Source organism: Rhinolophus sinicus, chromosome X (genome assembly GCF_036562045.2).
Source record: "Rhinolophus sinicus isolate RSC01 chromosome X, ASM3656204v1, whole genome shotgun sequence".
Lineage (NCBI taxonomy): Eukaryota > Metazoa > Chordata > Mammalia > Chiroptera > Rhinolophidae > Rhinolophus > Rhinolophus sinicus.
This window is the reverse complement of record NC_133768.1, coordinates 97,824,675-97,852,633: the sequence shown is the minus strand read 5'-3', so window position 1 is coordinate 97,852,633 and position 27,959 is coordinate 97,824,675. Positions and strand designations below refer to the sequence as shown.

At 38.4% G+C, this 27,959-nt stretch overlaps 1 protein-coding gene across 8 annotated transcripts in view; it reads left to right on the top strand.

Moving 5' to 3' along the window:
* Positions 1-550: 550 nt before the first annotated feature.
* The window catches only part of MAP7D3 (MAP7 domain containing 3), a 30,391-nt gene continuing 2,982 nt past the window's right edge, over positions 551-27,959 (top strand). The window contains exons 1-16 of one of the 8 annotated variants that reach the window (XM_019714696.2): positions 581-739; positions 5,855-5,953; positions 6,043-6,126; positions 7,229-7,392; positions 11,169-11,283; positions 11,816-11,920; positions 14,881-14,973; positions 16,048-16,176; positions 18,959-19,692; positions 20,257-20,381; positions 20,643-20,851; positions 22,084-22,213; positions 23,959-24,097; positions 25,094-25,198; positions 26,219-26,272; positions 27,474-27,579. In XM_019714696.2, the coding sequence (XP_019570255.2) occupies positions 679-739; positions 5,855-5,953; positions 6,043-6,126; positions 7,229-7,392; positions 11,169-11,283; positions 11,816-11,920; positions 14,881-14,973; positions 16,048-16,176; positions 18,959-19,692; positions 20,257-20,381; positions 20,643-20,851; positions 22,084-22,213; positions 23,959-24,097; positions 25,094-25,198; positions 26,219-26,272; positions 27,474-27,579 (2,452 nt within the window). In that variant the 5' untranslated portion in view covers positions 581-678. Of the gene's footprint in view, positions 740-5,854; positions 5,954-6,042; positions 6,127-7,228; positions 7,393-11,168; positions 11,284-11,815; positions 11,921-14,880; positions 14,977-16,047; positions 16,177-18,958; positions 19,693-20,256; positions 20,382-20,642; positions 20,852-22,083; positions 22,214-23,958; positions 24,098-25,093; positions 25,199-26,218; positions 26,273-27,473; positions 27,580-27,959 lie in introns of all 8 variants that reach the window. The other 7 variants (XM_019714697.2, XM_019714694.2, XM_019714698.2 and 4 more) reach the window with 7 other exon arrangements.

The window sequence follows — 27,959 nt, the reverse complement described above, 5'->3', positions numbered from 1 at the left end:
GGTGAATGGGAAAAACATTCTGCAAACTCGAAGGGCCTCCTCCAAAATCTGGAGAGATTAATGCCAGTAAATCCTCTCCCTCACTTTACAGACCCACAAGCATCGTAAAAATAATTCACACAACTTTGAAACCTAACAGTGTCCTGATTTATTCTGCAACAATTTAAGAAAGAGATAGGACCCCTAGCATCTCAAAGGAACCTCTCTCCCAACCTGTCCCTGCGCCTCTTTCCCCAACTTGGGCCTTTCTTTGTGTAGTGTTTCAAAGACTAGCAAACTCGTGATATAAGCGCTCCCAGTAAAAGCTCCCTAAGTGAACGAATGAATGAAGGAAGGAATGTTACTACGTTGCCAGGTAGAAGTGATATGAGGTGAAAAGGAATGTTGCATGGCCAAGCTGCGTGATGATTGGCTGGCCCACAATAGGGTGCGGGGAGAGCGAGGAACGTAGAAGAGGGTTTCTTTAGACAAGGTGGTCTCTGCCCAACTAGTCACGACGTGGCGGGTGGAGAGCAGCGAGGCCCAGTTTGCGGGTCTCAGGTGGGCGGGGCGGCCCCTTCGGGCCCCGCCCTATCCCGCCCACCGGCGCCACGGCCAAGGCCTGAGCAGCGACCGCGCCAGAGCCTGCGCACTGTGGCCGCAGCGCTAGCTGCTCCTCCGGGCTCGTCTGCTCGGAAGATGGCGGAGCGTGCCGGCGCTGGCGGTAGCACATCCCTGAGGGGGCTGAGGGAACGCATGGGTGAGCGGGCGGAGGCTCCTGGGGCGGGGGCAGGGGAGCTCGGGCCGTGTGGGAGGCGGGATCCCCGTAGCCCCCCAAGACCGTTGGAGCGGCGCGACGGGCGGCAGAAAACTTTACTTCGGAGTCTCCTCGAGCCGTCCGTTCCTCCCCTCACCCTCGCTGGAGCCCCATGGGGATGGGGAGCCGTGTTGGGACAGGGACGCGAGGGGAAACGGCCGGCCAGTACCGCCAATGGCTGAAGTCTCGCAGCCAACGGCCCAACTGCCACCGCCAACGGCCGAACCCCCGCGGGCGGGGCGCGACGGAACTAACGGGCGCTGCTTGGGCGGGGGAGGCTGGAACCCCAGACCCAGCGGCCGGACCAGAGCCCAGCCTGCCGTTGGGGGGCGACCGGCGTCCGTGCAACCGCCAGAACAGACGCGCCGCTGCCCGGGATGTCCGGGCACCAGCTGGGACCCCGCGCTCCCTGACCGCCTCTCCCGGCCGGGGGGCAGCCCTTCCAGGCACCGGGTGGTTGGAGTTTTCCCTCTGCCGCGGGCGCTCGCGCTCTAATTCTTTCCCACGGTCGCAATCCTTGCCTCTCCCAGAGGCTTACCTCCGCACCCTCCTGGTCAGGGTGCAATGAGGAAGGAGCCGAAGTTGGGATGAAACTTGGCTCTCTGTTCCTCCACATACGCCTGCTGTAGCATTTGACTTCGCCAAGATGTCACCTTCCCTGGGACGTCTTGCAGACCGTATTGCTGAACTGATTCAGAGTGCTTCTCCTAAATTGGTCCCGTCGCCAAAAAGTCTCCCCTCCCCCCCAAAAAAATAGTTAATTTTGTAAAATTTGGCAGTACATTGCATAGCCCATGAGACTGCTCCAGTACTACGTGAGCAAGATAGTGTTTCTTGCTTGTGGGAGGTTGCTTTTAGCTAGTTCTGGCTAGTTTCCTCCTACATGAACTTAAATAAAACGATCTTACTGGTTTTTATTGAAATCCTTAGAGATTTTTTTCATTCGCAGTTGAAAATTAATTTAGATTGGCTGCGATTGGGAGGCTTTATGTTACTTCAGAATGCTTCGAATCACCTCCCCAAATAAAGTCAGAAGCAAATACACTTTCATCGTTCCTTTGGGAGAAAAGCTCAGTCTCTAGTTTATTTATGGTTCACCTAGAGAGTTTGCAAGAAATTCAGATTGTTTTATTGCTTATTGACACCTAAGTCTTTCTGACATTGGTTTATTTCAGTGATTTAAATTAACCAGCATTCCTGATAACCCCCCAAAACGTTTGTATATTGAACGTTGGAAAAGTATTTAAATTTTTAAAAATTTTATGTAGGATAGTTGCTTGAATTCACAGTATTTCAAACCAACTTGAAAAGCCATTCAAAAAGGCTTAACCCAGAACCATAGCTGACATCCTTGCTGCCCATATCATGTTAGAAATTGAAAACATCACATGCTAGCCCAGAACTGCCCTCATGGTCTCAGCCCTTCATGAAGGGGACAAGGGGACAAAGACTCCCCCTTTGTCCCCTTTGAAATGTTTTGCCACTTTGTGGCACTTGCTTCTTTTTATTCTGTTGTCCAAATAACAGTGAGTAGCACTAAATCTATTAATCTGTAACAATTAGTTTCATAGTATGGTTCTTCTCTGCCCACACAACCATAGCTCTTTTTATAACAATAATAAAACTGTTCAGTCATTTTTTGCAATCTATGCCGTTTCCTACTCATAGAAAATTCTGGTTTATGTGATCAAATATTTCTCATGAGTAGAGAAGAAAGGATCTTGGTGAAGAAAGGTCATGGATAGGTGGGGTTACAGATTTTATGTTGAATTCTGAATGTGATTTCAAGAGCAATATCAGTGGCAGACGATACAGAATTGCCGAATAAGTATGGGAATGAGTATTTATCATTGACATCTCATAAGATTAAGCATTTTAGTGTGATTGTGCTTTGGTGCAGCCGTAGGCAGATTATTACCATTCTTGAACTAGTTGTCATGGAGTGTTCTTTCTGTCTTGCATTTATTTTGTCCTAGTGGAGCAGAGTTCTAGTGACACATGTCGTGTGTGTGTTGAGGAACGGGGGTGGGGGACAGAGAGAAGCAGAGATTTTCCACTGTATTGAAGTCAGTAATGAGCTAAAGTGTTTTATGTCCAAAAGGGGCTTCAAAATTTCAATGACATCTTTTTAAAACCTATTAAGCGTAAAGTATGCCTATTTTTGGTTCATTTCATTCTGAGGCTTTTACTGGGCTGGGTAGGATTATTGATTGTAAGTTTTCCCCTCATAGGAGGAGAATGGTTTTCTTCTTGTAATGTCTTACACTTTTTCTTTAAATTTAGGCCTTTCTTAGCCACAGCATAATAGCACTTTGTTTAAAAAAAAGAATGGTAAATGCTTTATTTAAAAATCATTCCGTTGCTGTATTTTCAAAGTATATTTTAAACCAAAACCCATATATGTAATTTATTTATCGTTGAATCAACTTTGTACATTTGGATCTTAATTCCTTTTTTGTGATATTTTAAATAGAAATAACCTTAGAAAGTAGCTGAAGTGAGAATAATGAACTAACACATATAAAGGTTAAGTGGGTTATATATAGTCTGGTCCTTGATAATTATATAATATTTCAAAGTGTAGTTGCTTCTTAATCTACAATTCAGTCAAGTTCTGGCTTCACCATTACTACCTGTGTGATCCAGGAAAGTTACGTGTAGCTTCAGTCTTATCTGTAAAAAAAGAGAAAAAAAAAGTGGAAAACAATGATATCCAATTTGTAGGATTGTGACGAGAATTTAATGAGGTAATACAAATGAAAAGAACTTCATATATGGTAAAGTGATGTACATTATTTGTTATGGCAATTTTTAGGAAAGTACCATACATATAAATTAAGATTCATAATTCAGTTTTAGTAATAAACTACAAATTTTTGTATTTAATCTCCAAGCAAAGGTAACTTTTAACCTTACTTTGGGATTTAGAATTAGTATAAGAACTACAGAAATACTGTGGTATACTTCTTGCACCTTACTGTTGCTTTAAAATTAATGGTAAATAAATTCCCTCATTCTATGGAGTTGAATAAAACATTCACTCTCTTAAGTCCAGACATAAAGGCTTTCTTCCATTGCATGGATATTTTAAATAATTTTTAGAGCCTGCCCTTTTGGTGAATGTATTTTTTGCCAGTAGGAATTTTGATATAAAGGTCTAAAAATCAGATTTGATATTATATGACCACATTAACCTTTATATGATTTTATATTCCCACCACAGCTAATTCTAAGGTTTCTTCTGTTTAATAAGATCTTTAAATTTGGTAAATTGTACATTTTGAGACAAATTGTTGCCCTTATGGTCAGCTAAATTGTGCCAAAATATAGACTTTCCTTAGGACTTCTAAGCAAGAAAACCAAATGTGCAAAAACAGCTTGTTTGCTCACATAGAAATGTTGCGAGTGGGAGGGGGGATATATAGGAAGGCTTAATTAATTTATAGAGCATAGTTAAGAGTGTTTCTTAATACACTGGTATTCAAATTCAGAGGATTATTGTGGTCTACAAAATTGCCAGTAGTTGAATTATTAAGGAAGCTGGGAAGAGTCTAATCTTCAAATTTAGCTAGGTCATGGATTAGCTGAGCTGTTAGGTCTCTGGGGTAAAAAAAAAAAATCCTTTTTCCCTTTTGAAATGGTGATCCCTGTGGCGCCATTGTGATGTCACTTTCAAGGTTACTTTGTAAAATGACTCCCAGATATCATTCCTCAGCGGCAACTAACATCTCAGAGTCCTTTCATTCTATGAGTACAACGACAGCCCCTCTATTCCCTTAATTATTTTAACTGCCCATCATCAGCTGTTATATTTTCCTTGATATATAAAAACCAGAATTGTATACAGAACCCCCGGATCATATTTCTTGTGCTTTTATACCAGGGTAGAAGAGAGTTTTCAGTGTTATTCTCCAGATTCTTCCTGAAGATGACCATTATTGTGGGGCATTTTAGAAACAGCAATACATGGTATTAAAGGTTTCAGGGAAAACCCTATAATAATGTGTGTGTGTATCATCTAGAATTTTAGTTTTTCTTTCCCTCAAATTGTGCTGCCATTATATTTCACCTTTATTGAAGTTTATTTATTAAATGTAAGTAGTTGGTATACAATGTTAAATTAGTTTCAGGTGTACAGTATAGTAATTTGACATTTATATACCTTACAATGTGATCACCACACTAAGTCAAGTAATCATCTGTCACCATGTAAACTTATCACAATATTATTAACTATATTCCTCATCCCCCAACCCCCTATTGAAGTTTATTTACCACTCTTCTGCCTGCTTATACAAGACATATGTAAGTTCGTATTGTGTAATTTATATTTGCTTGACATTTTTCTACCTAGAACAATACCATCTAATAGGAAATTCCTTGAGTGGTCTTCCACCTTCACTGTGCATTAGAATAGAGCTTTTAGCATCTGCAAAGGCCTGGGCCCCACCACCGGAGAGTGGGGGCAGGGAGGGGCAGGCATTGCTAATTTTTTAAAAGCAATTTAGGAGACTAGTGTGCCACCGGGGTAGAAAGCCTCTGCTAGGTCATTTATAAATGAATGTACTCCTTAATATGGGGCCCTGTCTCTGAAGATCTCACTGTTGACACTTTGCTTCCAAATTAAGATCCATAAATTCCACATCTTTCCTAAATTCTCAATCTATGGCGAAACATTTTTTCCAGTTCCTTGCCAGCTCAGTTTTTCTAGTAGTAGGCGCAGTGTCTTGTCTGAGGCATTTTTGAAAGCTGTTAATCATTAGCACCTACTCATCCACAGACTTGTTCTGCTATTGCCTCTAACAAATCTCGCTGTGTCCACAGATATGCTGGCACATCCACAGCACACACTTTCAATTCTTTGTGAAATTATTGTTGAACATCATGAACTCAGTATGTCTTTTGTTGTGGACCCTGATTAACACCCCATGACTTGTCTTACAGAAGAGATGGTATCCTTTCTCATCAAAAACACAATTGGCTATGCTTTGCCACCCCCGTATTAGCTGTTTGTATTCTTAATATCTAATCCCTTTCCTTTATCTCCCTGTATGTTAGTTGCTGCCGCTCAGGCCATTGCTAAAGAAAGACGGAATCAGAGTGGCTCTAGCTCTCTTCCATCCCAATCCTCAAGTACAAGATCAGCATTTAAACCAGGTATAATTTCTGGAATGCTTTGAAAAATGTCAAAGTGTCATATCATTAACATTTGATACCCTATTAATCTCTGTTCTTTTTTTTTTTAGTAATAGATGGATCTGTGCTTAAAAATGACATAAAGCAAAAATTAGCAAAGGAGCGCAGGGAAGAAATGAGACGACAGCAAGATGGTATATTTTAGACTTTTTTAAGAAAATCAGAATGAATTTTATATTGAGGTTATATGTTTCCAAAGTGGTTTTACTTAATTTTCCCAATCTGTTTATATGATAGATTATACTTTTTATAATATGCATTACATGAGACTAAATGCTTCTACTAAATCAGATCAAGAAGGCCCATGATGTTTGACTAAATTGTTTCATTTTTGAAGTAGTAGTTTCTGTTAGCTTTAATTTTCTGAAAACTAAAGTACGAAAATTTCTTCAACATTTGTAGGAACAAGTAGAATGGGATTTCAGTAGAAATGATACTAAACATGAAAATGAAATTGCTAAGAATCCTAACAGATAAGGTATCTTTCACTGATTGGTATGCTTCTCTAGTGTAACTTTGTATCAATTAGGATGTAAAAGAGTAATCTTTCTACACCTTGAGAGAATGCTTTCTCAACTATGTATTTTTCTCCCCTGGTCTTGTAAATCCACTTACAATGCTAGTGCTTAACTTCATTCAAATGGAATATCAATTACCTTTGTTTTGGTGAGAAGCTGTTTCTTCCGAGCTCTTAGTAGGAGGGTATTTTACAATTGCATAGATGCTCTCCAGGCTTAAGCGAGGGGAAATTTGAATATAGGAAAACAAAGTGTGGTATGTGACTAAGTCCATGAACTGGCATGTTTAATTTGGTCTGTATAGATGAGCCCTTTGACAGAAGTTTCCTAGTAGAAGGAAAAAATATATATATATTCTGGCCATGTATTACTTTTAATTCTTATTTTAAGTATAGCATGTTAAGCTGGTGGGGTTTGACTTTTTAGCTCAAATCAGCAGAAACATCACATGAGCGAAACTATTCTTAATTTGGAAGTTTGGTTCAGACAGGATGAGAGTCATCTATCTAAGCTAATTTAGTTCTCTGGAGTTAAATGAACACCCAGTGAAAATGAGTGTTTAGTGACCATCTCTGTTCACTTATGTAATAAATCCTTAGATATTAGCACAGGTTATTTTTAAGAAAGAGAATGAGATATATTAAGTTTTTCCTTTTGTAATGTGGAAAGCTTAAATATTTTATTGGCTCTTACACACCTTGTATTTGGAATATTTCAGCTAATAAAGAAATACAGCTACTTGAAAAAGAAAGAAAGGCCAAGATCCAGTATGAAAAACAGATGGAAGAAAAACAACGAAAGCTCCGAGAACAAAAAGAAAAAGATGAACAGAGGAGAATATCCGCAGAAGAAAAAAGAAAACAAAAATTACAGGAAGAAAAGGTACATATTTTTCTAGCCTGTTAATCAGATGATACAGTGTGTTGCCTGGGTCTGGAATACTTTTTTTAAGCCCTTCTCTGCCTTTATTTGTCCAACCTGTGGAAAGGGAACCAATCCCATTTCTTCCTTTCTTCTTCCCTGAAACATTAGAGTCTCTTGCCCCTGTCTGGTCAGATCCCGGAAGTTTAGACCCACTGGCTGAGGTTAAAGGAACCTTGCAGATCCAGGAAGAGAGAGCCCTGTCCACCTTCAGGATGTGGCACGCGGGGTGCCTGAGGCGTGGGGTTTGCTCTGAGTGGCTCTCTCTCCTACGAAAAAGCTTTCAGTGTTGGCCCAATTCCTAATACTCACAGACCCACCGTCTGGTCCTCCTTGACAGTCCCCCATCTGACAGGCTCACTTCTCACAGCTCCTCTAATTGCGTGACTGAGTCCCAGACTTTGAGTCCCAGCCAAATGCGGGGCACTGCTCTCCCTTCCACATTCTCCTGGCCTCCTCTTGTGTGCACTCACTCTCTCCTCCCTCTTCCTCGCCCTCCTGTTCCTCACGTTCTCTTCTTTCTTGGTGTTGTTTTGTGGCCCACTGCTCTCTTTTCCTTTCCGGACTCTTTGTTGGTGTTTGGCACTCTCTTGGTATGAGTCGCTCCCTTTGTGATGCCCTCTCTTCGGTCCCTTCTGTCCCTCTTCAGTCAGTTTGCCTTTATTGCATCTGGCTACCTGTCTCATTCTGTATGATTCTGACACCAAATTTTTCACCTGTAGGTCATTCCACTACTTTACTCTGATTATCCTTGACTCTTTCTTCTGAATCCAGCACATTCTGTGTGACACAATTCTCTTTCTTGCTGGCATTCTCTAGACTCCAGTATCCCTAAATAAATTTTAGTTTGTGTTCTGGTTCTCTGACTCTGGTCTTTTTGTGCCTGAGGTGCCTCACTTTTCTTTTTGCTTTCTTTGTTTTATCTTCTTTCTTTTTCTCTCCCCATCTTTGAACTTTCTGCCTGTTCTCTCAGTACGTGTGTTTTTATCTTTCTCTCTTTTTTTTCTGTTGCTCTAATTTTTAAATTTCTTTTTCTCTCTTTTCTCTTTGGTTCCATTCCTCCCCACGAGACTTCTTCTCTGTGTTTTTCTCTGCTGCTCACTTTTCCTCCTGCCTGGTGCACACAGTTGCTCTGGCACATGCCTCAGCCCCAGCTCCTACCTCCATCTGTGGATCTTCCTTATTCTAGGACTGCCCTGTGACATTACCTCCCCATCCATTATCCAGTACCACTTTTTCTGTCCTTTTGAACCTTTTTCCTTTCTTTTTTAATTTTTTTAAATTGGAGAATATTGGGGAACAGTGTGTTTCTCCAGGGCCCATCAGCTCCAAGTCGTTGCCCTTCAATCTAGCTGTGGAGGGCGCAGCTCAGCTCCAAGTCCAGTTGCCATTTTCATTGTTCAGTTGCAGGGGCCACAGCGCACCATCCCATGAGGGAATTGAACCGGGAACCTTGTTGTTGAGTGCTCACCCTCTAACCAACTGAGCCATCCGGGTGCCACTCCGGCAGCTCACTGTCTTCAATTTAGTTGTGGAGGGCGCAGCCCATCATCCCATGTGGGAATCAAACCGGGAACCTTGTTGTTGAGAGCTTGCGCTCTAACCAACTGAGCCATCCGGCCACCGCCTGAACCTTTTTCTATGGTTGTTTATGTCTGTCTTTTTTCACAAGTTCAGTATTTGATGGACTCTCAGAATTTCTGTCACTCTCCATTTTCCTCTGTGAAACATCACCTTAATTTATGTTAAATAGAATGAGAGAGAGAGAGAGAGAAAGAGAGAGAGAACTAAGACAGAAAACCAAAGAAAGCAAAACAAAACTGTGTGTGCAAAGTGGGGGAGGGTCCCTGGAGCAGAGAGATACTCCTAGGGACTGAGAGAAAAAAATACCATCTTAGAGAAAGAGGAATCCGAGACACAGAATGCAGCAAAATGATACTGCAGACAGAAAGGAAGCCAGAGACGTGGCAGGAGAAGAAGCAGAAAGACAAAGAGAAAAGGCCTAGAGAGCTGGGAAGTCCCAGCAGAGCAGGGGCCATGGGACACTAAGGCTGGGGCAGGGAGGTGGGGGGCTACAGTGGGAGATACATCTGAGCCACAGATGCTGGAAGGAACCTCGGAGCACAGAGGGTCAGTGCATTTAAAAACAGCGGTATAGAATTCTTAGGAATCAGAAATATTTTATAATACAAAATTAATCTCTGTCTTTAGTCTTTCTAGGTTTCTAAGTAATTTAGAACAACTTTCTGTTAGAAAATATAATTTTTTAATTAAAGTTTATTGGGGTGACAATGTTAGTAAGGTTACATAGGTTTCAGGTGTACAATTCTGTAATACATCATCTATATATCACATTGTACATTCACCACCCAGAGTCAGTTCTCCTTCCAGAAAATACAATTTTAAAATATTACCTACTGTTAGATAAATTTTATTTTAAGAATTACAATTGCTATTCTCCGCAGAGGATATGGATGATTCCATTTTCCTGGTGTGTTTACCCTCATCGCCCTCAGAGAAACAGAGAACCGGTGGGGACATTGTAAGGATGATGTTGCTAAGAAACGGGCGTTGTCAAGGAAAAATAGAAAACCTTCTGGCCCTGAAGTTGATTTGCTTACCTGAGTATAGCCTATGGTATGCTACAGCACAGGGATGAAAAATATCTAAGAAAAGAAAACCACCTCATTTCTGGAAGTGGAGTTGTTTTGCCATAGTGTGACATTCACGTTTGTATAGCTGTTATCCTGAGCAGTTTAAATTGAAGTTGAGGTCAAGACAAACACATGGATTATTTTTTTAAAAACTGTATTAGTTAACACCAGAATTTAAGATGTTATAAGTGTGGGTATAATAGATGACCCTGGAATAGATTTCACTTCTATGTGTGTTAGTTGACTTTTTTCCTGCCTCATTCTAAAAAGAATTTCAGGTATATTTTAAAAAATACATACCATACCAGATGATAAATGCTTGAGGAAGTCAAGCAGAGGGGGACATTAAAGTAGGAAAGTAATAAAACTTAAGGTATTATTAGCAAACACAAAAGTGGACCACTCAGTCTTTATATAGTTGCTAGAAATAGGCTACAAATTTGGTTCTAAATATCCTAATGATATAAGCAGAGGGAGGTACGGTCAGTTCCTCGATTCTGATTCATAAGATTAAAACCTAGTTATTCAGGAGAAGCACTGATAACTGAAACATCTCTGTTTTTTTAAATTTTATTGGGGAATATTGGGGAACAGTGTGTCTCTCCAGGGTCCATCAGCTCCAAGTCGTCGTCCTTCAATCTAGTTGTGGATGGCACAGCTCAGCTCCCAGTCCAGTCGCCGTTTTCAATCTTTAGTTGCAGGGGGCGCAGCCCACCATCCCATGTGGGAGTTGAACCAGCAACCTTGTTGTTGAGAGCTCGCGCTCTAACAAACTGAGCCATCCGGCCGCCCCTCCAGAAGCTCAGCGACAGCTCGTTGTCTTCTATCTAGTTGTGGAGGGCGCAGCTCACTGACGCATGTGGGAATGGTACCGGCAACCCTGTTGTTCAGAGCTGGTGCTCTAACCAACTGAGCTATCAGGCTACCCCAACATGTATCTATTTTTTAACTTTTACCTGATACAAAAGATTTTTTGCCTGATGTAAAAATTTGATGATGGTGTTGTTTTGTAACCCACATATCAAAATTATACTAACCACTATAAGGAGTATCTAAAAATTGTTGGGAATATATTTTAAATAGGAAAGATTCAAAGCTGTTCTCTGTCGTACTTTGGAGCGGAGTAACACTGTTGATCAACGCCAAAAAAGATGGTCTTGGGAAGGCTCGATGACAGTGACCTCCGAAAGTAAAACTGGTAATTAATATAGCTATTAAAGTTCATTCATGCTCGTATTTAAATGCTGGTTATTAATATGAGGTTGTTTTTACAACAACGTTTTGAGTTTTGCATCTTAAATGAAAGTCCTGCCATGTATTCTTTGGTAGGTACAGTTTTTCACCCGTGTTATGAGATTGCAAAAGAAACAGGTGAAAATTTTAAAATTTTATTTTATCCAGTATATCCGAAATCTTACCATTTAAACTTATAATCAGTATAAAAATGATTAATAATAAGCTTTATAAATGCATATTTTAAAAATAAATTAAATCTGCCTTATTTACAATTGATGTGCTGTAAATTTTCCTGTATATGGATATATTTCTATACAATTTCATAAAACATAAGTTAAATATATATATAGCTTTTTAAGGAATGACTGACAGTGAACATTGTGTACCTAATTAATGCATGTTTATGCTCCATGGAACTACATCATGAACTCATGTTGTTTCAGCTAATGATGCTTTCTTAAAATATGAGTACAGTAAATGTTATCTTTTCTCAGTTAAGAAACGATCTGTATCTACTGAAAAACTCGAACAGGAGACTTCTGGTTTACACAAACAAACAACTGTGTCATCTGCAGGTCTTCAGAATTCTGTTGCCAAAAGTGAGTAGTTATATCACGTATTCCGCTGAATTTCAAATCAATGAAATTAGTTCTTTATATGTATTTTTATAGTATCACTTATTATTTTAGATTGTGGAACATTTAGATTTCTTTCAGAAGAGCACCACATTGTTTTACAGTGGGTGGAGTGGTCATTAACATTTCGTATTTTCAATATACCAATATAAATGTCAATATATGTATATACAGTGGTACCTTGGTTTTTGAATGTCTCCGTTGACGAACATTTTGGTTTATGAACACTGTAAACCCGGAAGTAAATGCTTCGGTTTTCGAACATGACTCAGAAGTCGAACATGTCACATGGCTTCCGCTGAGTGCAAGATCCTGAGGCCTAACTGTCGGCTGTTTTCCAACGTTTCAGAACTCATGCATTACGTTAGAAAACCGAGGTACCACTGTATATAAAATCAATATATAAGTATCAATATAAATCCTCATTTTGTGGTTTGTGTATTAATCATATCACATGGGTTTGTTGGGCTCAGGTAGCCCAAACCAAAACATATTTTGACCAAAAGATATTGCCATTAAATGGCACAATAATTTATTTTAAAATTAATTCATATTCTTTCTAACCTATGAATGAAATAGTTTTTTCTAGGGACTAGTTAAACTAGTTGTTCAATTTTCATTAAGTTTCTTGAATATTACCTCATTTAAGGAAAATAATAGCATATATGTAACAGTGGACATATTGATCTGCTTCACATATTTGTTATTCACAACCTTGCAAAATTGACAGGCAAGTATAATTACCTTTCTGGTTTTGTAGTTAAGATCCCAATGAAGTTACCTACTATGGATACTTCAAATACCTTTTGCTCTTGGTGTTTGCCCTTTTAATTAGTGTTCCTTATTTAAAAAAATTGTTAACTCAATGTGTGTCAGTAACCATTTCTGGCTTGTAACACATGGTGCTTCTCTCACTGATAATTGAAATGGATTAGGTAACCATACCCATCAATCAAAAAAAATCCTTTTTCTTTCTGGAGATGAAAATAGAACTGATCTTGGCAGGAAAAAGACATGGCCAACATTCCACAGCATTCCCTCAAACTTAGCTATTAAAAAGAAGAAATACAATTTTTGTGCTTTATGGACTGAGAAAAAAGGAATAATTATAGTTTGAATTTAAAAAGTGTATTTTTTTTTATTATTTTTTTTTTAGTATTAGGTGCCTTGACATTTTTTTGGAGCAATGCTGATTGCTATAAAATTCCAGTAGAGCAAAAGATTCTGGATCTCATTTAAATTATAATTAATTGTAGCAGTGGTTAACTTAGTGGGAAAGATTTCCATTTTTTTCTAAATATTATAGTTTCAATATGTTGAAATTATTTTTGTTTTGCTCATACTGCATTATGTTATTTGTGCTTTTAGGACTCATACAATTTCCAATGATGAGCTTGCAAGGTCTTTTGTCAGTCTGGGTGCATCACATTTTCTCTTGTAATGGTCTCATAAAAGTTGATCCACTTACCATTGTTGTCCTCAATATGATTTCCCAAAGCACTTTTATGTATAGCCCAGGTCCATTCATAGATTAATATAGGAAGATTTTCTCTAGCACCTTGCTTTTATCGTATAATAAAATTAATTTTTTTCCACCAACTCAGTCCTTTAGAAAAATTAGATAATATTTGTTGCAATGACATGTTTATATACTTTCATTTTAATATATCTTAATATTTTCACAAGTCTTGACTATGTTTTACTATCTAATTGCTTTGAGGAATTAGCAAAGATTTTTCCAGAGGGACAATACATTTTTTAATATAATGAGCAAACACTAGTATGATTGCATTAATGTCTACTCGCCATATTAATGATACTTGTAAAGAGACCGGACAGGTGATGACTTTCAAGGTAATGATTGGTTGTTGCACTAAAGGAGCAATTCCAAGTAACTCTTTAAATGATTTCTTTACTAGTTTTTAATACAAGAAGGTATGTGTCAAAGATACTTTGTGAAATAATTTGCTTAAAGGTACCGTATCTTGCACACCCAGACATGATAAATGTTGTAATTAATGATTTCAGGAAAAGTAAAATTAATATTGGCAGTGGCTTGCCTTTGTAAAATCCCTTCAAATTGAAATGAAACCTGTTCAACCTGGAGAGATGAGCATTTCAGACCCAAATGAAGTTCATAATTTAACCTGTAATATTTTTAAATAACCCTATTTTAAGTCTTAGCTGATTCAAATAGTCTATTTTTCTTCTCATTACTGACTCATAATAACTGTTTGTACCATTTTGTCATTTCTTGTAGTATGATCATAAAGGATGTGTGATTTAATCACCTGATTAAATCAATTACACCTCTGTAGTTCATGATGCTGGATTATATTATCAATTCAAGAATTTTCAAATGACGATAGATTGTCAATATGCACTTTAATTTGCAGGTCCCCAAAAAAGAAGTTATTCTTTAAAAAGACATTGTTTAATATTTTGAACCAGAATATTTCAAGTGAAATGGAGATGTATCTACACAAAACAGATTATTTCCCCTATTAATGGTTTGGGTTGCTAACACTGTACATCTATACCATATGTTAATGATCATCTTTGTTTAAAAAAATACTAGTTACAACTAAAGTGTAAGTTACTTTAATAATAGATGTCATTGATTGTGTCTAAAATAAAAGGTTGTATACGTCTAATTTGGGAACTTTGATGTTGTCAGGTAGTAACAGACATTTTCCCTCTTAATTTTTACCATTTTTCTAAATAATTTTCAGATAACTTAAAAGAGAAAACTAGTTTTAAGTTTGGGGATGTAGAATCTCTACATAATATTTGGAATTTAAAGACATTTTTACAAGTAAGTGCAGAGAAGATGGAGAATGTTTGAAAAAAGGAGTGGCTCGCTTCTGAAATAATATATTTAAACAGTTTGTAAAAAATAATATTCCTTTGCCCTTGATCTCCAGAAAAAACAGAAAAGAGGATAAACTCACCTTTGAATAGAAGAAATAGCAAACAGCATTCACCTACGGAAACAGAACCAGTGGAAAGAGAATCAGGTGGTTAGTTATTTCTAAGTACCAATCTTAACTAGTGGTTTAAAAGAGATATATATGTCAACATTCAGTTGCTTGAAAAGTCATTCCTAAAATTGAAAGCCAAAATATCCCTTATTTAACTAAAAGTGCTTTGGTGCCATGCTTATTTGGGTGAAGCCAGAAGAGTCTCTTTAAATGAAATAATTCTGCCATCATCTGAGCAAGTGGTCTTTAATGAAGCTGACAAACTAGATGACAGGTGTTGGAAGAGATAGATTTGTAACAGAGGACTTGATTCGCTTCAGTCATTTCATCGATTTGTATTTCGAAGTTCTAAATTACTGGCCACATTTGGAACTTCAAAGCTTTGCTCTGTTGCTTCATAGCATCACCCCACATCTGTCCTTTGTTCATGTTTTCCTTGCTGATGATTGCACACAGAATTTTGCAGTTTTTACTGAAGTACTTCACTTAAGGTAATTTCTTTCTGACACTTTTCCCACTAACTTTTCCCTGTCAGACATGATTGTTGCTTTGAACCATTCACTTACAGAAGACTCTCCACTTCATTGATTTGGGTCACATCCTATTACAACAAATGTCATTGTCACAGGGATCTTTATGACCATAAAAACTTATTGGAGCTAAATATTTACAACAAGATTTCACTTTTAGCAAAAGAATTATGTCAGTCCCTTAGAGCTTTTGGCAATGGACTTGACCAGTATGACCATCGGTGGCACATATCTGTAGGAATCCATGTCAAAGTTGTTATGTCATGTACAACTTCTTTTTCTATATGTGGGTTCCTCCATAGAGACTCCATCCATTGCATATGGTCTGTTAAATATATTACCTAGATTCCTTCATTGGGGTTATTGTGGTTTGTTGGGGCCTTTCCACCTTTATCCAGGTATTCTCTTCCCTAACAATACAGTCTGGTCAGGTGGCAGCATTCACTAGTTATGTATGTGTTATTCTCATTGCCTCTGTTTATTGGCTGAGAAAGTTATTTGCAGCAGCTCACATTGATCTTTATTTCCAATATTTTTGAGGCCTCAAATTGAATCCTTTTTGTCTGTTCTCATCATTTAGTTCAGCACCTGTACACCGATGTTTGGGAGAATGATTTAATCATGCGCCTGATCGCCCCAACAAAAGCATCAATAGCCAGGAGCAAAAGTGCTGCTTCATTGTCAGTCCCTGGAAAAGTATCTCCTGCAGGTAACAGGCATGGTAGAAAGCTGGAAAGTGTTAGTTTTTGCACTTAAAGAGTAGGTTGTATCACTTAATTCATTGCAGTAATGCATGAATATAATTTGAATCAATAGTTTTCCAAATGAGTGATTTTACCCAACATTTTATGTTGCATATTTATTTTATGACTTCTAGCATGGTAGAGCAGTTATCTAGGTAATATCATAGGTGATATACAGGATGAGATAGGCAATTTTGGTGGTTAAATTTTTAAGCTCTATGAGTTTCTTGACCTGTACTTAAATGTGTCACAGTACTGTAAAAAGTACTGGATTTTAAAAGTATAGAAAAACTTAATATCAAAGGAGAAAGTTTCCTACTCCACCTTCCTTTTTTCCCTAAAATATGGAAGAATAATATTGAGCTGTTCTTTAGCTTTTAATTAAGAACATATTGTTAGTAAAATAAAACAAATCTTCAGGGTTTTGTGGATTTTCTCATTTATAGTTTACATATAGTGTTAGACATGCCTGTAGGTACTTAGAAGTCCTCAGTAATGGAGAGCTCTAATGCACTCTTACCATCATTTGTTTTCCCTTTTTTTCTCTCCACTTTTTCCTTTCCAGAATATATCTCACTCCTTTGGATTTTTTTCTGTCAATATTCATATGATTAGTAAAATAAATCAAAATGCTCTCGTAGGCTTTCTGGTAGTGCAGTTTTACTTCTGTCGGTTTGAATCCCTGACTTTGTTTATGCCCAGTTATATGTATGTCAGACTATTTTCTGCCAGTCTCCCTGTAATCTATTGTAAGATATTTATAATTACTTTCATTTTAGTTTTTTTAATTCAAGTTTATTGGGGTGACAATTGTTAGTAAAGTTACATAGATTTCAGGTGTACAATTCTGTATTACATCACCTATAAATCACATTGTGTGTTCACCACCCAGAGTCAGTTCTCTTTCCATCACCATATGTTTGACATTTTAGTTTAATGTATTACTCCCATCAAAATACTTAATATTTTGTCTTAAATTTCTATAGTTAAAAGAAATCTAGTTATTATACTTACTATATTTTCTGTAGCACAAGCTGTCAGTGTTAAATAATGTAAATATTTAGGCACATACAGATATGTGAATAAAATGCTTTCTCCACCAAAGGTGAGGGACTAAAAAATAACAATTTAGTCAAATTTTTAAATTCTTAAGTAGTCAGTCTTTGGTAATTTGTTCTTTTTTATTATTTGATGAGATCGTCTAAAAATGTGCCACCCATATTTAAAGATAATATGACAAGTTTACCAAATCTTAAGAAGCCAGCACCAAATACCCTTTTTAAAATGTTTATTTTCTTTATTATATAAGCAATAAATATTTAGTGTAGAAAATTTTAAATATAATTTCCTATTATTACAATACCCACTGACCACTGATAAATGAATATTTTTCTTTTGTGTTCATATTTTTTTTTCATGAAATGGGATCATGTCCTGCTTTTCTTTAAACTTAATATATAATATTTTTTTGTACATAAGTTGCATATTATTACCCTTAATGACTGCCTTAGTGTAGTCCATATTTTCTGTTAAATACTTGGATTATATTTTCAATTGTTCCAGTATTATAAACAATGCTATAATAAGTAACTTGGCACATTTTCATTTATTTATCCGATTTTTTTTGCTAAGGATAAATCTGAAAGTTAAATTGCTGCAACAAAGAATATGTACTTTTTAAAATGGCTTTTGATAACATTATTGCCAAAATGCCCTCCGAGGAGGAGCATATGCAAATCCACACTCCCACCAGCAGTTTATAAAGTTGCCTGGTTCCCAACACTGGTACTAAGTATTATCATTTTTTTTCCATGTATTAGGCAAAAAACATTTAGATTGTTAAAGCTTTTGAGGAGATTGCGGAGATCCAGCCCATTGTGATTAATGTCTTATTACAGTTTTTTAAATTAAGTTTATTGGGGTGACATTGGTTAATAAGATTATTTCAAGTGTACATTTCTATAATACATCATCTGTATATTGCATTGTATTCTCATCACCCAAAGTTTAGTCTCTTTCTTTTACCATATACTTGGCCCCCTTTATTTACCCTTTTATACCCCTCTCCTCCGTTACCCTTTGGTAACCACCATACTGTTGCCTGTGTCAGTGAGTTTTTTTGTTTCTTTGTTACTTTCTCTTTTATATCCCACATATGAGTGAAATAATATGGTCCTTGACCTTTTCTGTTTGACTATTCCGCATAGCATGGTATTCTCCAGATCCATCCATGTTTCCGCAAATGTATAATTTTTAGTATGGGAGAGAAAATGCTCTGTTTTACATTATATTCTTAAACAATCATGTACAGAGTATCTTACATTATCACCAGTAATGGTAAGTTCTCTGGCCTTGGTGAAGTTGTTTAGATTACTTTTAAAAAGTGTTGAAGATCTTGTAATTTTCTGTGAAAATCATTCTTAACTATATATAGTGTGATTAAAATAGAAATGGCTTATTGCGAACATCAAATTTGGAGAAACATCTTAAGGATCATCTGCAGTGGATTATTGCTTTCCCAATGTCTCTATTGGTGGTGGTGTTTCTGAAATACCAATTTCGCTGTGCTTCTGTTCTGTGTCTGATTCATGGCACTAAACACATCTGTGTTGTATGTAATCCCTGTCGTGTCCTAATAAACACAGTCTCTCTCTCCTCTCTCTCTCTGTTTTTATGCTGTTTCATTGTGCATTTCTGTCTTGTCAGATTTCTAACTATGGAATTTCATTCTCTCTCATTCACCCACAGGCATCCACAACCCTATAATACGGTATATAAACATGCCCTTGCTTAGCCGTAATGGTGATGAATTGAAGAATACCCCAGTGCCTCGCAAGTCAACAGTAGCAGTGCCTCCCCAGGAGAAAGTAGAAACACCCCTCAAGGTGAGCCTAGAAGCATCCCCTGGGCCAAGCGTGGAAGGGTCCCCCGGGCCAAGTGTGGAAGGGCCCCCCAGGCCGAGCGTGGAAGGCACCCCCGGGCCGAGCGTGGAAGAGCCCCCCGGGCCAAGTGTGGAAGGGCTCCCTGGGCCGAGCATGGAAGCAGCCCTTGAGGTGAGCGTGGAAGCGCCCCCCAAGGTAAACGTGGAAGAAGCCCCTGGGCTGAGCGAGGAAACGCTCCCTGAGAGTGTGGAAACATCACCTGAGGGGAGCGATGATGTATCCCTCGTGAGTGTGGATCCATCCCCCGAGGTGAGCACGGACTCATCTCTCGACTCAAGCGTGGACCCATCCCCTGAGGTGAGCACGGACTCATCTGCCGAGGTGGGCATGGAAGTGTCATCATCTGAGGCAAATGTGGACGGGTTCCATGAGCCTAGCATGGAAGCGTTTTATGAGGCGAGCATGGAAACAATCCCTGAGGAGAGCACAGAAGTTTCCCCTAAGGAGAGTGTGGAAGCGTCCCCTGAGTCATCTCCCAAGTCATCCCCCGATGTGAGCGTGGAAACATCTTCTGAGGTGAAAGTGAGAAACATTCCACAGGTTTGTCAAATGCCTTTTATTGACCAACCTTCTATTAAAATCTGTATATTTAATTTTGTATAGCTTGTGTGGTAGGTCCCATTTCCAATACAAACAACTTATTCATAGCATTCTGCAATAAAAATAAAATAGGCTAAGTCATTTTAATGATTTAAAATTATCTGATACTCATTGTACCAGAATTTTCTCCAAAGCTGAGTTATTAATTTTTAGTAGAAGGGAGAAAATGTAGCAGTTTATATGAACTACGCTTCTAAACTCTGAAGAGAATTTTATTGAGAAATATTGCAAACCCTTCATTAGGATTTAGAAATAGAATTAGATTTTGAAGTAAAATATTTCTTTCAAATTAATTATTTCTTTGACCTGCTTAAATTGTGTATTATGAATTGTTAGCCTGGAAGAACGTATTTTTTGTACCTGAATTTCATGCATGAAAGGAAAATTGGGAGTTGAAGGAGCTATAATTGTGTATTATTCAGAACGTTTTCTCTTAAAAAGAAAAGCCAGCTTCAGTAAGGTAAATGCTAGTAATTTCTTATCTGATTGTATTGCTCTGTTCAGAGATCACAAATGGACATACAGGCCTCAAACCGTGTTACTGAGACGCAACCGTCATCACACTTACCGTGTTATAAATGGCCATCTTCTGCAAGTGGATGGCGTCCACCCTCTCCTGTCAGTGCTAAGTAAGTAGCTTATTTGCAGCTGTTCCTGATATGTGTTTTACCAGGATAAATTTTACATCAGTGTTTCATAATTGAAATAATGCAGTATGCATGGTAATGTAAATGTAAAGAAAAAACCTTTAATAGACAAAGGACTTACCTTTGTCTATTATAAAATATTATGGTCTCATATTTTATGAAATAGTGCACTAAAAATTAATTGGCACATATTTATTACAAAACCATATCAGACTTCCCCCATTAACTATTACTTCTTCTCAGCAGGCAAATCCAAAAGAATCGGTCCCCATCGCTTTCACCGGTCATGTCAAAACAATCAACACAATGTTCTCTTTCAAGTAAAATAATTCCTGATCAGGGTACTGAGTTTACACAAAGTGCATTAGGTATTATTGGAAAGAAAAAAGAGGCTGTTTCTAAAACCACTAAAAGCTCTGAGGCTGTGACCCGAAAGCATATGACCTATGATGGTAAGTTTCTTCACTGAGACGTTAATATTTTGGCAACACAGAAAATGTTAAGGTATGGGAATGGTCAACTTCTCTTTATTCCGTAATTCAGAGACTTTAGGGAACGAACTCTCTTTTAGGTAAAGAGAATTTAAACACTGGCATAGTGTTTACTTGTCATCATCAGAGCTTTTTACCCCCACTCCCTTGTTTTGAAAAATTCATTTTTGGAACTGATGTTAAAAGTACCAGTTGAATGGTATATCGGTTTAGGGGATCCCTACGGGCCCTTCCAGCAATGATAGTGGATGGTTCTATGAATGGCCCTAAGCTATTTTTCATCCTTGGAGAGAGCACATGTGGCCATTTGTGGCTGAGTGGGCTTCCATCAGGAGCTATATGTAGGTCAGATGCCGTACATAGGCCATAACGTGTGGCAGTATGTGGGTACCTGAAAGTACCATATTGGTATTTTGTCTGTCATATGTGTTCTTAGTAATATCCATGGACATTATATAATTTTAAATACTCTGGGGAATTTTGCTTTTGAAAGAATTCCACAATGAATTCTTTGTAACAGGAACAATATTTTAAATTATTCATTCCTGATGGCTTAAAATCCTCATTTTCATATGTGGTTTATTTAAAATAAAGAAATTAGTCACATGGACTAAAATATTATAATATGCCTTCATGTGATCATCTTATTTTGCTGATAGTCTTGGTTTCTTTGGTTATCTACAGTTAGCCATTTTATGATCAACCAAATATTGTAATACACTTATCAATGGTTAGCTAAACAAAAATTATTTACTAAAAATGCTGCACAAAATTTAAACTGTATGCTGGATATATTTTTGTTTAGTCGAGTATTTAAGATTTGTGCACTTCCTTTGTACCACATATAAGCTTGTTTTCCTCTATTTCAGTATAACTTAATCTTTTTCCCCATAAGATCAGTTTAGTCAGGCATCTCAAAACCACTAAACCAAAGTAGGAGGGAGGAGTACATTATTTCATTTTGGAAAAAGTAGTTGTTAAAAAGAAACAAACTACTTCTGTTGTTGAGGGGGGGACATTGTGGTTTTAAACAAAATCTGTTATATATAATCATTTATAGATTGCTTTTTATACATTTTAGACCATGTACATATTGTTTGTTTTTTATGTTGTTGGTTGTCTTACACCTCTTTGTTGAACTGAGAGGCACTAAGTTGCCTAAACTAACTGTTTCACATGTTAATTTAACCTAGAGTCTGGTAATAAAAGTACACAAGGGACTATGAATGCCAAGGAGGCAACAAAAATTTTGGCAGAAAAACGACGCCTTGCTCGTGAACAAAGAGAGAAGGAAGAAAGACTACAAAAAGAAATGGAGCAAAGGTTGGCACTAAATCATCCTTTCTATACTGAGAATCTTGATCGGGGCCCAAAGTTTGAAAGTCAGAACTTATCCTCAAATTAAATTTGTTATAAATTCTCAAAGAGTAGTTGACTTTCTTCAGAAATGAGTCACTCAGTGCCTTCTAAACAAATCTGGGAAGCATGTCAAACAGAAAAGACACTGGTATGTAGATGGGTATAGGTCCCTTTCGTGTTCATGTGTTATGTGCCCTGAAGGTATGCTATCAAGATGCATAAAGAGACCCTAACTCCTGTCAGGTTCCTGGCTCAGCGGTAGCACCTCCGTGATCACACAAGCCCTTTGCTGTTGGCATTCCCTGGTGTCAGCCCCTATCTTTATTCCAAAGGTCTTTTGTAACTTTAGAATTTGTAGAAGTAAAAAGTATACTTCCTCATGTTTTACTAAGGGTGCTTTCCAGTGACCTTTGGGATACCTGAATCTCTTCAGTTGTTGCTGGAAGGGTTTCCTGTGGGCAGCAAATCTCATGTACAGTTGTATGCATTCTAACTTGATCCAAAGGTTTCTTGATCCTCCATCTTTTTCTTTTTTCTGAAAAGGTTTTATTACACACAGAGGTGATAGGGCTTGGTCCTCCTTGACTGCTGCCTTCCTCATGGCTGCAAGGACATTGCTCAGCTCCTCTCTCTTCCTCTTGGCATGGATGTGTGTCTCCGCCCTTTTCTTAATGAACTTCAGGGCCACTTGTCCTTAGACACCTTGAGCAGCCCCATGGCATGCCACTCAGAGGGGCAAAGCCACACACACACACCTCTCGGATCATGTCCTGCATGAACTTGGTATGCTTGGTGAGGCGCCCGTGGCGGCGGCTATGTCTTGGCTTGCTCACGTGCCTGGTCATCTCGTGGCCCTTGTTGAGGCCCATGGCCATGGGGTAGTGCAGAGCCATGGCTGCTGCTCCTCAATGGCTGCTGTGGGTTATCTCTTGATTCTCCATCGTAAGGCCAATTTGAGTCGGGGCCCTATCATGTAAACCTCTGTCCACTGCCTGCAAACAATAACTGTAGTCTTCACTTTGATTTAACTATTAAGTGTTTTTTGAAATACAGTCACATGTTTTTCATATACTTTATATGAAACCTTTGGATCAAGTTTGGGAGAAAGGAGGAGAAGGGGATATTGTGAATAGCAAAAAACTATAATTTGAAGAATATGATTCTTTGCTTCATGTAAACAGAACTTATTTAGCATTTTAAAAGCCCTGAATTAAAAGCCCTGAATTTAAAAGGTCATTGTGGACTGGGCTTTCTCCTCTGGGTACTACCAGACCCTCCTCTAAATTATCCGTATCACACTCCCGTGTGAGATGGGGTGTGAGCATGTGTAAGTAAGGCTTTTTGGAGAGTCCCACATGTCTAAAATGGTTAAAAAGAAGTGATTCATTCTCTCTCTCTCTCTCTCTCTCTCTCTCTCTCTCTCTCTCTCTCTTTCTCTCTTTCTGTCTCTGTCTCTGTCTCTCTCTCATGTTTTAAAATGTACAGTAGCCCACCACACGATAGAAATCTTTTTCTACTCCCAAGTGCTAGTTTCCCCCATATAAAAAGGGTGAAAATGTGCAAATCTTGTATATTAATAACACAGAAAATGTAGTGAATCTGCTGTAAATATAAATTGTGCTTATTGCAAGCTACATATATATATATATATATATATGGTAGCGACCAAGACAAATACTAAGAGTTATTTAAATATTCTGTGTCATTAGGAAAGAGAAAGACATGGCAAAGAAAGCAGCTGACGACCAAGAAGAAGAGTTTTCAAAATTTGACGATAGGCAACAACTAAAGGAAATGGAAAAGAAGACAGAATGTCAGGATCAAGAAGACCAGAAAATGTTACAACAGGTTTGCTCGCTCTTTATCATGGGATGAGGACCAGGTTACAATATTCAGTTGAAACCCAAAGCAAAAATCTGTTTCTCCAATAAAGAAGATGAACAGATGCTGCCCTGTCCTCCCTGGGTGCATTTTTACATCACAGTCTAGCTAATACCCCACACCTCTGCAAGTCATGCTCGGCCACTCTTGGCAAATCCTACAATGTTTTCCAACTGAAACAAAAGCAGAAAACAGCAAATTTTAGATTAGCAGTCCTTTAGTTTGCCTACATAAACAACATTGCAGCTTGGTTTCAGGAAATCCAAACCGCTCACACAGATTAAACATCCTGTGTGAATTTTCCCAATCCCGCATTCTATGGTGACACAGCTGCACCCCACACATGTCCCAACAGATGAGATAAAAATTATGAATACCTCTAAAACTTTAAAGTCATCAAACGCACCAGTAAGAATGTCTCACCCACGTAAATTCAAATCACCAGGTAAATAAATCCCCAAACTGAGCTCAGACTGACTATACTCAGTTTAAATAGCCTAATTGATATTCCAGTTTTAGTGTATCATTCATCAAAATCAGTTATATGTTACATAAATAATTGTATGCATTTGCATTCCTGGAGAAGGTACCTTTAAGAATCCTCTCGGTGCTTTTGAGAGTTGTAAGACTTTTGGCTCTTGTTGCTATGTTAATGGATAGCTACACAATCACTTATATACTTTGAAACTGTAGTGGTCTGAGAACCACTATTAATGATAACCCTGAGGTCCTGGAGGGGACTAACATGATTTCTAAATCCTCAAGATAATCGTTAGCTTGGTTTTGTACATTTTAGCTAATACTTTGAAAACCGATAATCCTTATATGTTTTATATATAGGTACTCACAATCAAAATATTACATTCTTTATGTTGGATAACGTTTTACTGTTTAACTTTTTAAAGTGTTGTCTGATGTCATTCAGATATATTGAAATGAACCAATTTTGTACAAATTTCCTAGAAAGGGGATGCCAAAATGAAAGCTCAGGAAGAGGCCGAGAAACGCAAGAAGGAGCGGGAAAGAATTATGTTACAGAATTTACAAGAGAGGTTAGAAAGAAAAAAGGTACATTTCTCTCTCTGTTTTGGGGGTTTGGGTCTTTGTTTACAATAATGTTAGCCACATGATATCAAAACATGGTTTTGAAAATCACAAATAAATGATATGCTAGCCCCAGGTTGTTTTCCCACTCTACCCTCCTCTTACTTAGCCAGAGATCTGCCCTCTCCTACCTAGAAGGGTCTCTTTTATTGACCATACCTTTCCGTCATGGACCACTGGTGGCCATTACAGTGTTGCCTCAATATAGCAAAGCTCTGGGAACAAAGCTCCCTTGAACATAATTACTCAGGGCAGGGTAGGGATTGGTGGAAGTTTCTTGTAAACCGGGCTAGAAATTGCAGCCACTGAGTGGGAGGGAGCAGAAAGTGCAGTTCTCTCTGAAAGGTGCAGGCTGTTAGTAAGGTAGGACCTCACTTTGTGTAACACATGTGGCTTGTCTGGGATTAAGGAAGGGCCCCAGTCCTGGCTGAGGTGCTGCAAGGCCTCTGTCAGATCAGTCACCCGAGGAGGCCAGAGAGCTACAGCTCTCCACACTTTCAGGGAAAGAAGTGTATACCGGGAAAGGAATTTTTATCCCTCCTATGTGCGTGTTCTTTCTAGTAACAAAACCTCTGACACTGTTGCAACATTGGGGTACATTCTTTTCATTAATATTGACTTCAATCATGGTGTACTCAGACTAAAATTATGTGAATAAATTCTAACTGGTTTGCAATAATATGTGCTTAATCTACGTAATGAATTTCGAAGTCTGCAAAATTAAGAGCGAGAAATCGTTTGGATAACAAGTACAATAACAGGTACAACTGTCACCACTCAAGGCATTTTCTAGATAACTGTAAGACCGGGACTGGAAGAAGGAGCCCAGCTGCCACCTAAGGTCTTGTGTCGGTTAAGTCTGTGGCTTTGGAGCAGTCGCTGATATTGTTCCCTTCTGGAAAATGGAAATAGTCAACTTCTTCAGGACCACTGTTTTGTTTTTTATTTGTTTTCATGTTTGATATTTTGTTTTCTTTTAAATAGAGAATTGAGGAAATTATGAAGCGGACGAGAAAGACAGATTCGAATGCCTCAAAGGTAGTCTCCGTGCTCCTACCAACAGTGCATAAGAATTCCTGTTGCTTCACATTCTTGCCGACTTTCTAAGTTTTGCCAATATGGTGGTAATGAAATAAAGTATTACATTGCATTTCCCTGATTATTAAAAAGGTTGAGCATGTTTTCATATCTTTAGTTAGCTTTATTATTTTTGCTTGTGTAGGTCTTTTGTCCAGAACTTTGAGGCTGATTTGTCTTTTTCTTACTAATTTATAGTTCTTTAAAGGTTCTAGATACTGCTTCTTTCTTGGTTACGTGTGTTGCAGATAGCTTCTCCCATCTCATGGCTTTGTTTGTTCTGAAAGCTATCTTCTGCTGGATATTTTCACATTGTTGAATTTATCAGTATTTTTTAATGACTGATGGATTTGGGTGTGTTTTCATATGCTTTTTGGCCATTGGGAGATTTGGGTTGGGGAAGTGCCTTTTTAGATCCTTTGCCTGTGTTTCTATTGAGTCGCCTGCCTTTCTTTGGTTATGAGCCCTTTGGATTGCATTGCAGGTATCAGCCCCCAGACTGCAGTTTGTCTCACACTCTCATAATGTGATGGACAAGTTCATTTGAATGAACTCAAATTTAGTCATTTTTTCCCCTATGGCTACTGCTTTGGGGGTCTGTCTCATAAGTATTTGCTTACCTCAGTGTCCTGTCTTTTCAGGACACTCTTTCTCCAGATTCTGTGTTCTTTACCCTCTGTGCTACAAAACTGATATTTTGCCGGTTTACAATTGCCCAGTTGTGGTCATTCATATGATTATGAAAATTTAGAATAGAAATGTCAATTCTGAAAAGTTTTGGGAGTCACCATCTCAAAGATCATATAGCTCATTGGCCTATGAAGTTTTACTTCAAGTAGCAGCCAAGAAGTTTTTTAGCTATTCACCAATTGGCCCCACCTTCACTTAGTTAGGACTCCGAGTGGGCATATACCGTGTGGTGCCAACCCAAAATTCTTGTCCCCTGGCTCCCAATCAGGGAAGTCTTTCATTCTTGAGTGCCTTTCCCTAGGTGACAGACACCACTAGGACTTGTCCCCTGTAAATTCTTGGCGCCAAAGAGGTTAGATTTTTTTATTTTAATTGAAAGTTAGCCATCAATCCGTGAAATCTGTCTTTGGAATAACTAAGTCGGGATGATTGAATATTTAGATGGAACCATGATTTTCTTTTTTCATCATAGGCTGTGGAAACATCCACCAAGGACATATATGAGGAGGACGAGGCAGATGATGAGGACGAGTCAGAAAGTGACGACGAGGATTCCTTCGATGGCTTACATCCATCAGGTTTTCTTGTCATTTGCATTTTGTTAGTCACTATTTAAGAGCTAGACTTCCTAGGTTCATCCAGGGGCTCCTCCCCTTCTGAGCTGTGTGGCTTTTGGCAAGTTACTTAACCTCTCTGTATGCTCAGTTTTCCTGTCTGAAAAGGGGGAAGTTGTTGTGTCCTCCTAAGGTGGGCAAGAGATTTCAATGAGACAATCTGTGTAATGCTAAGAGAACAGTGCCTGACACATAGTAAACTTGCAGTAAATATTAGCTGCTAGTGCAGCTGTTATTTTATAGGTTGTGTTGAAAGACTGCAGATGGCAGCTCTTTCTCAGCTGAAGGTGAGGCTTACTAGCATTTCATAGTTCAGGGCCTCCTATGGCATCCATGATTGACCA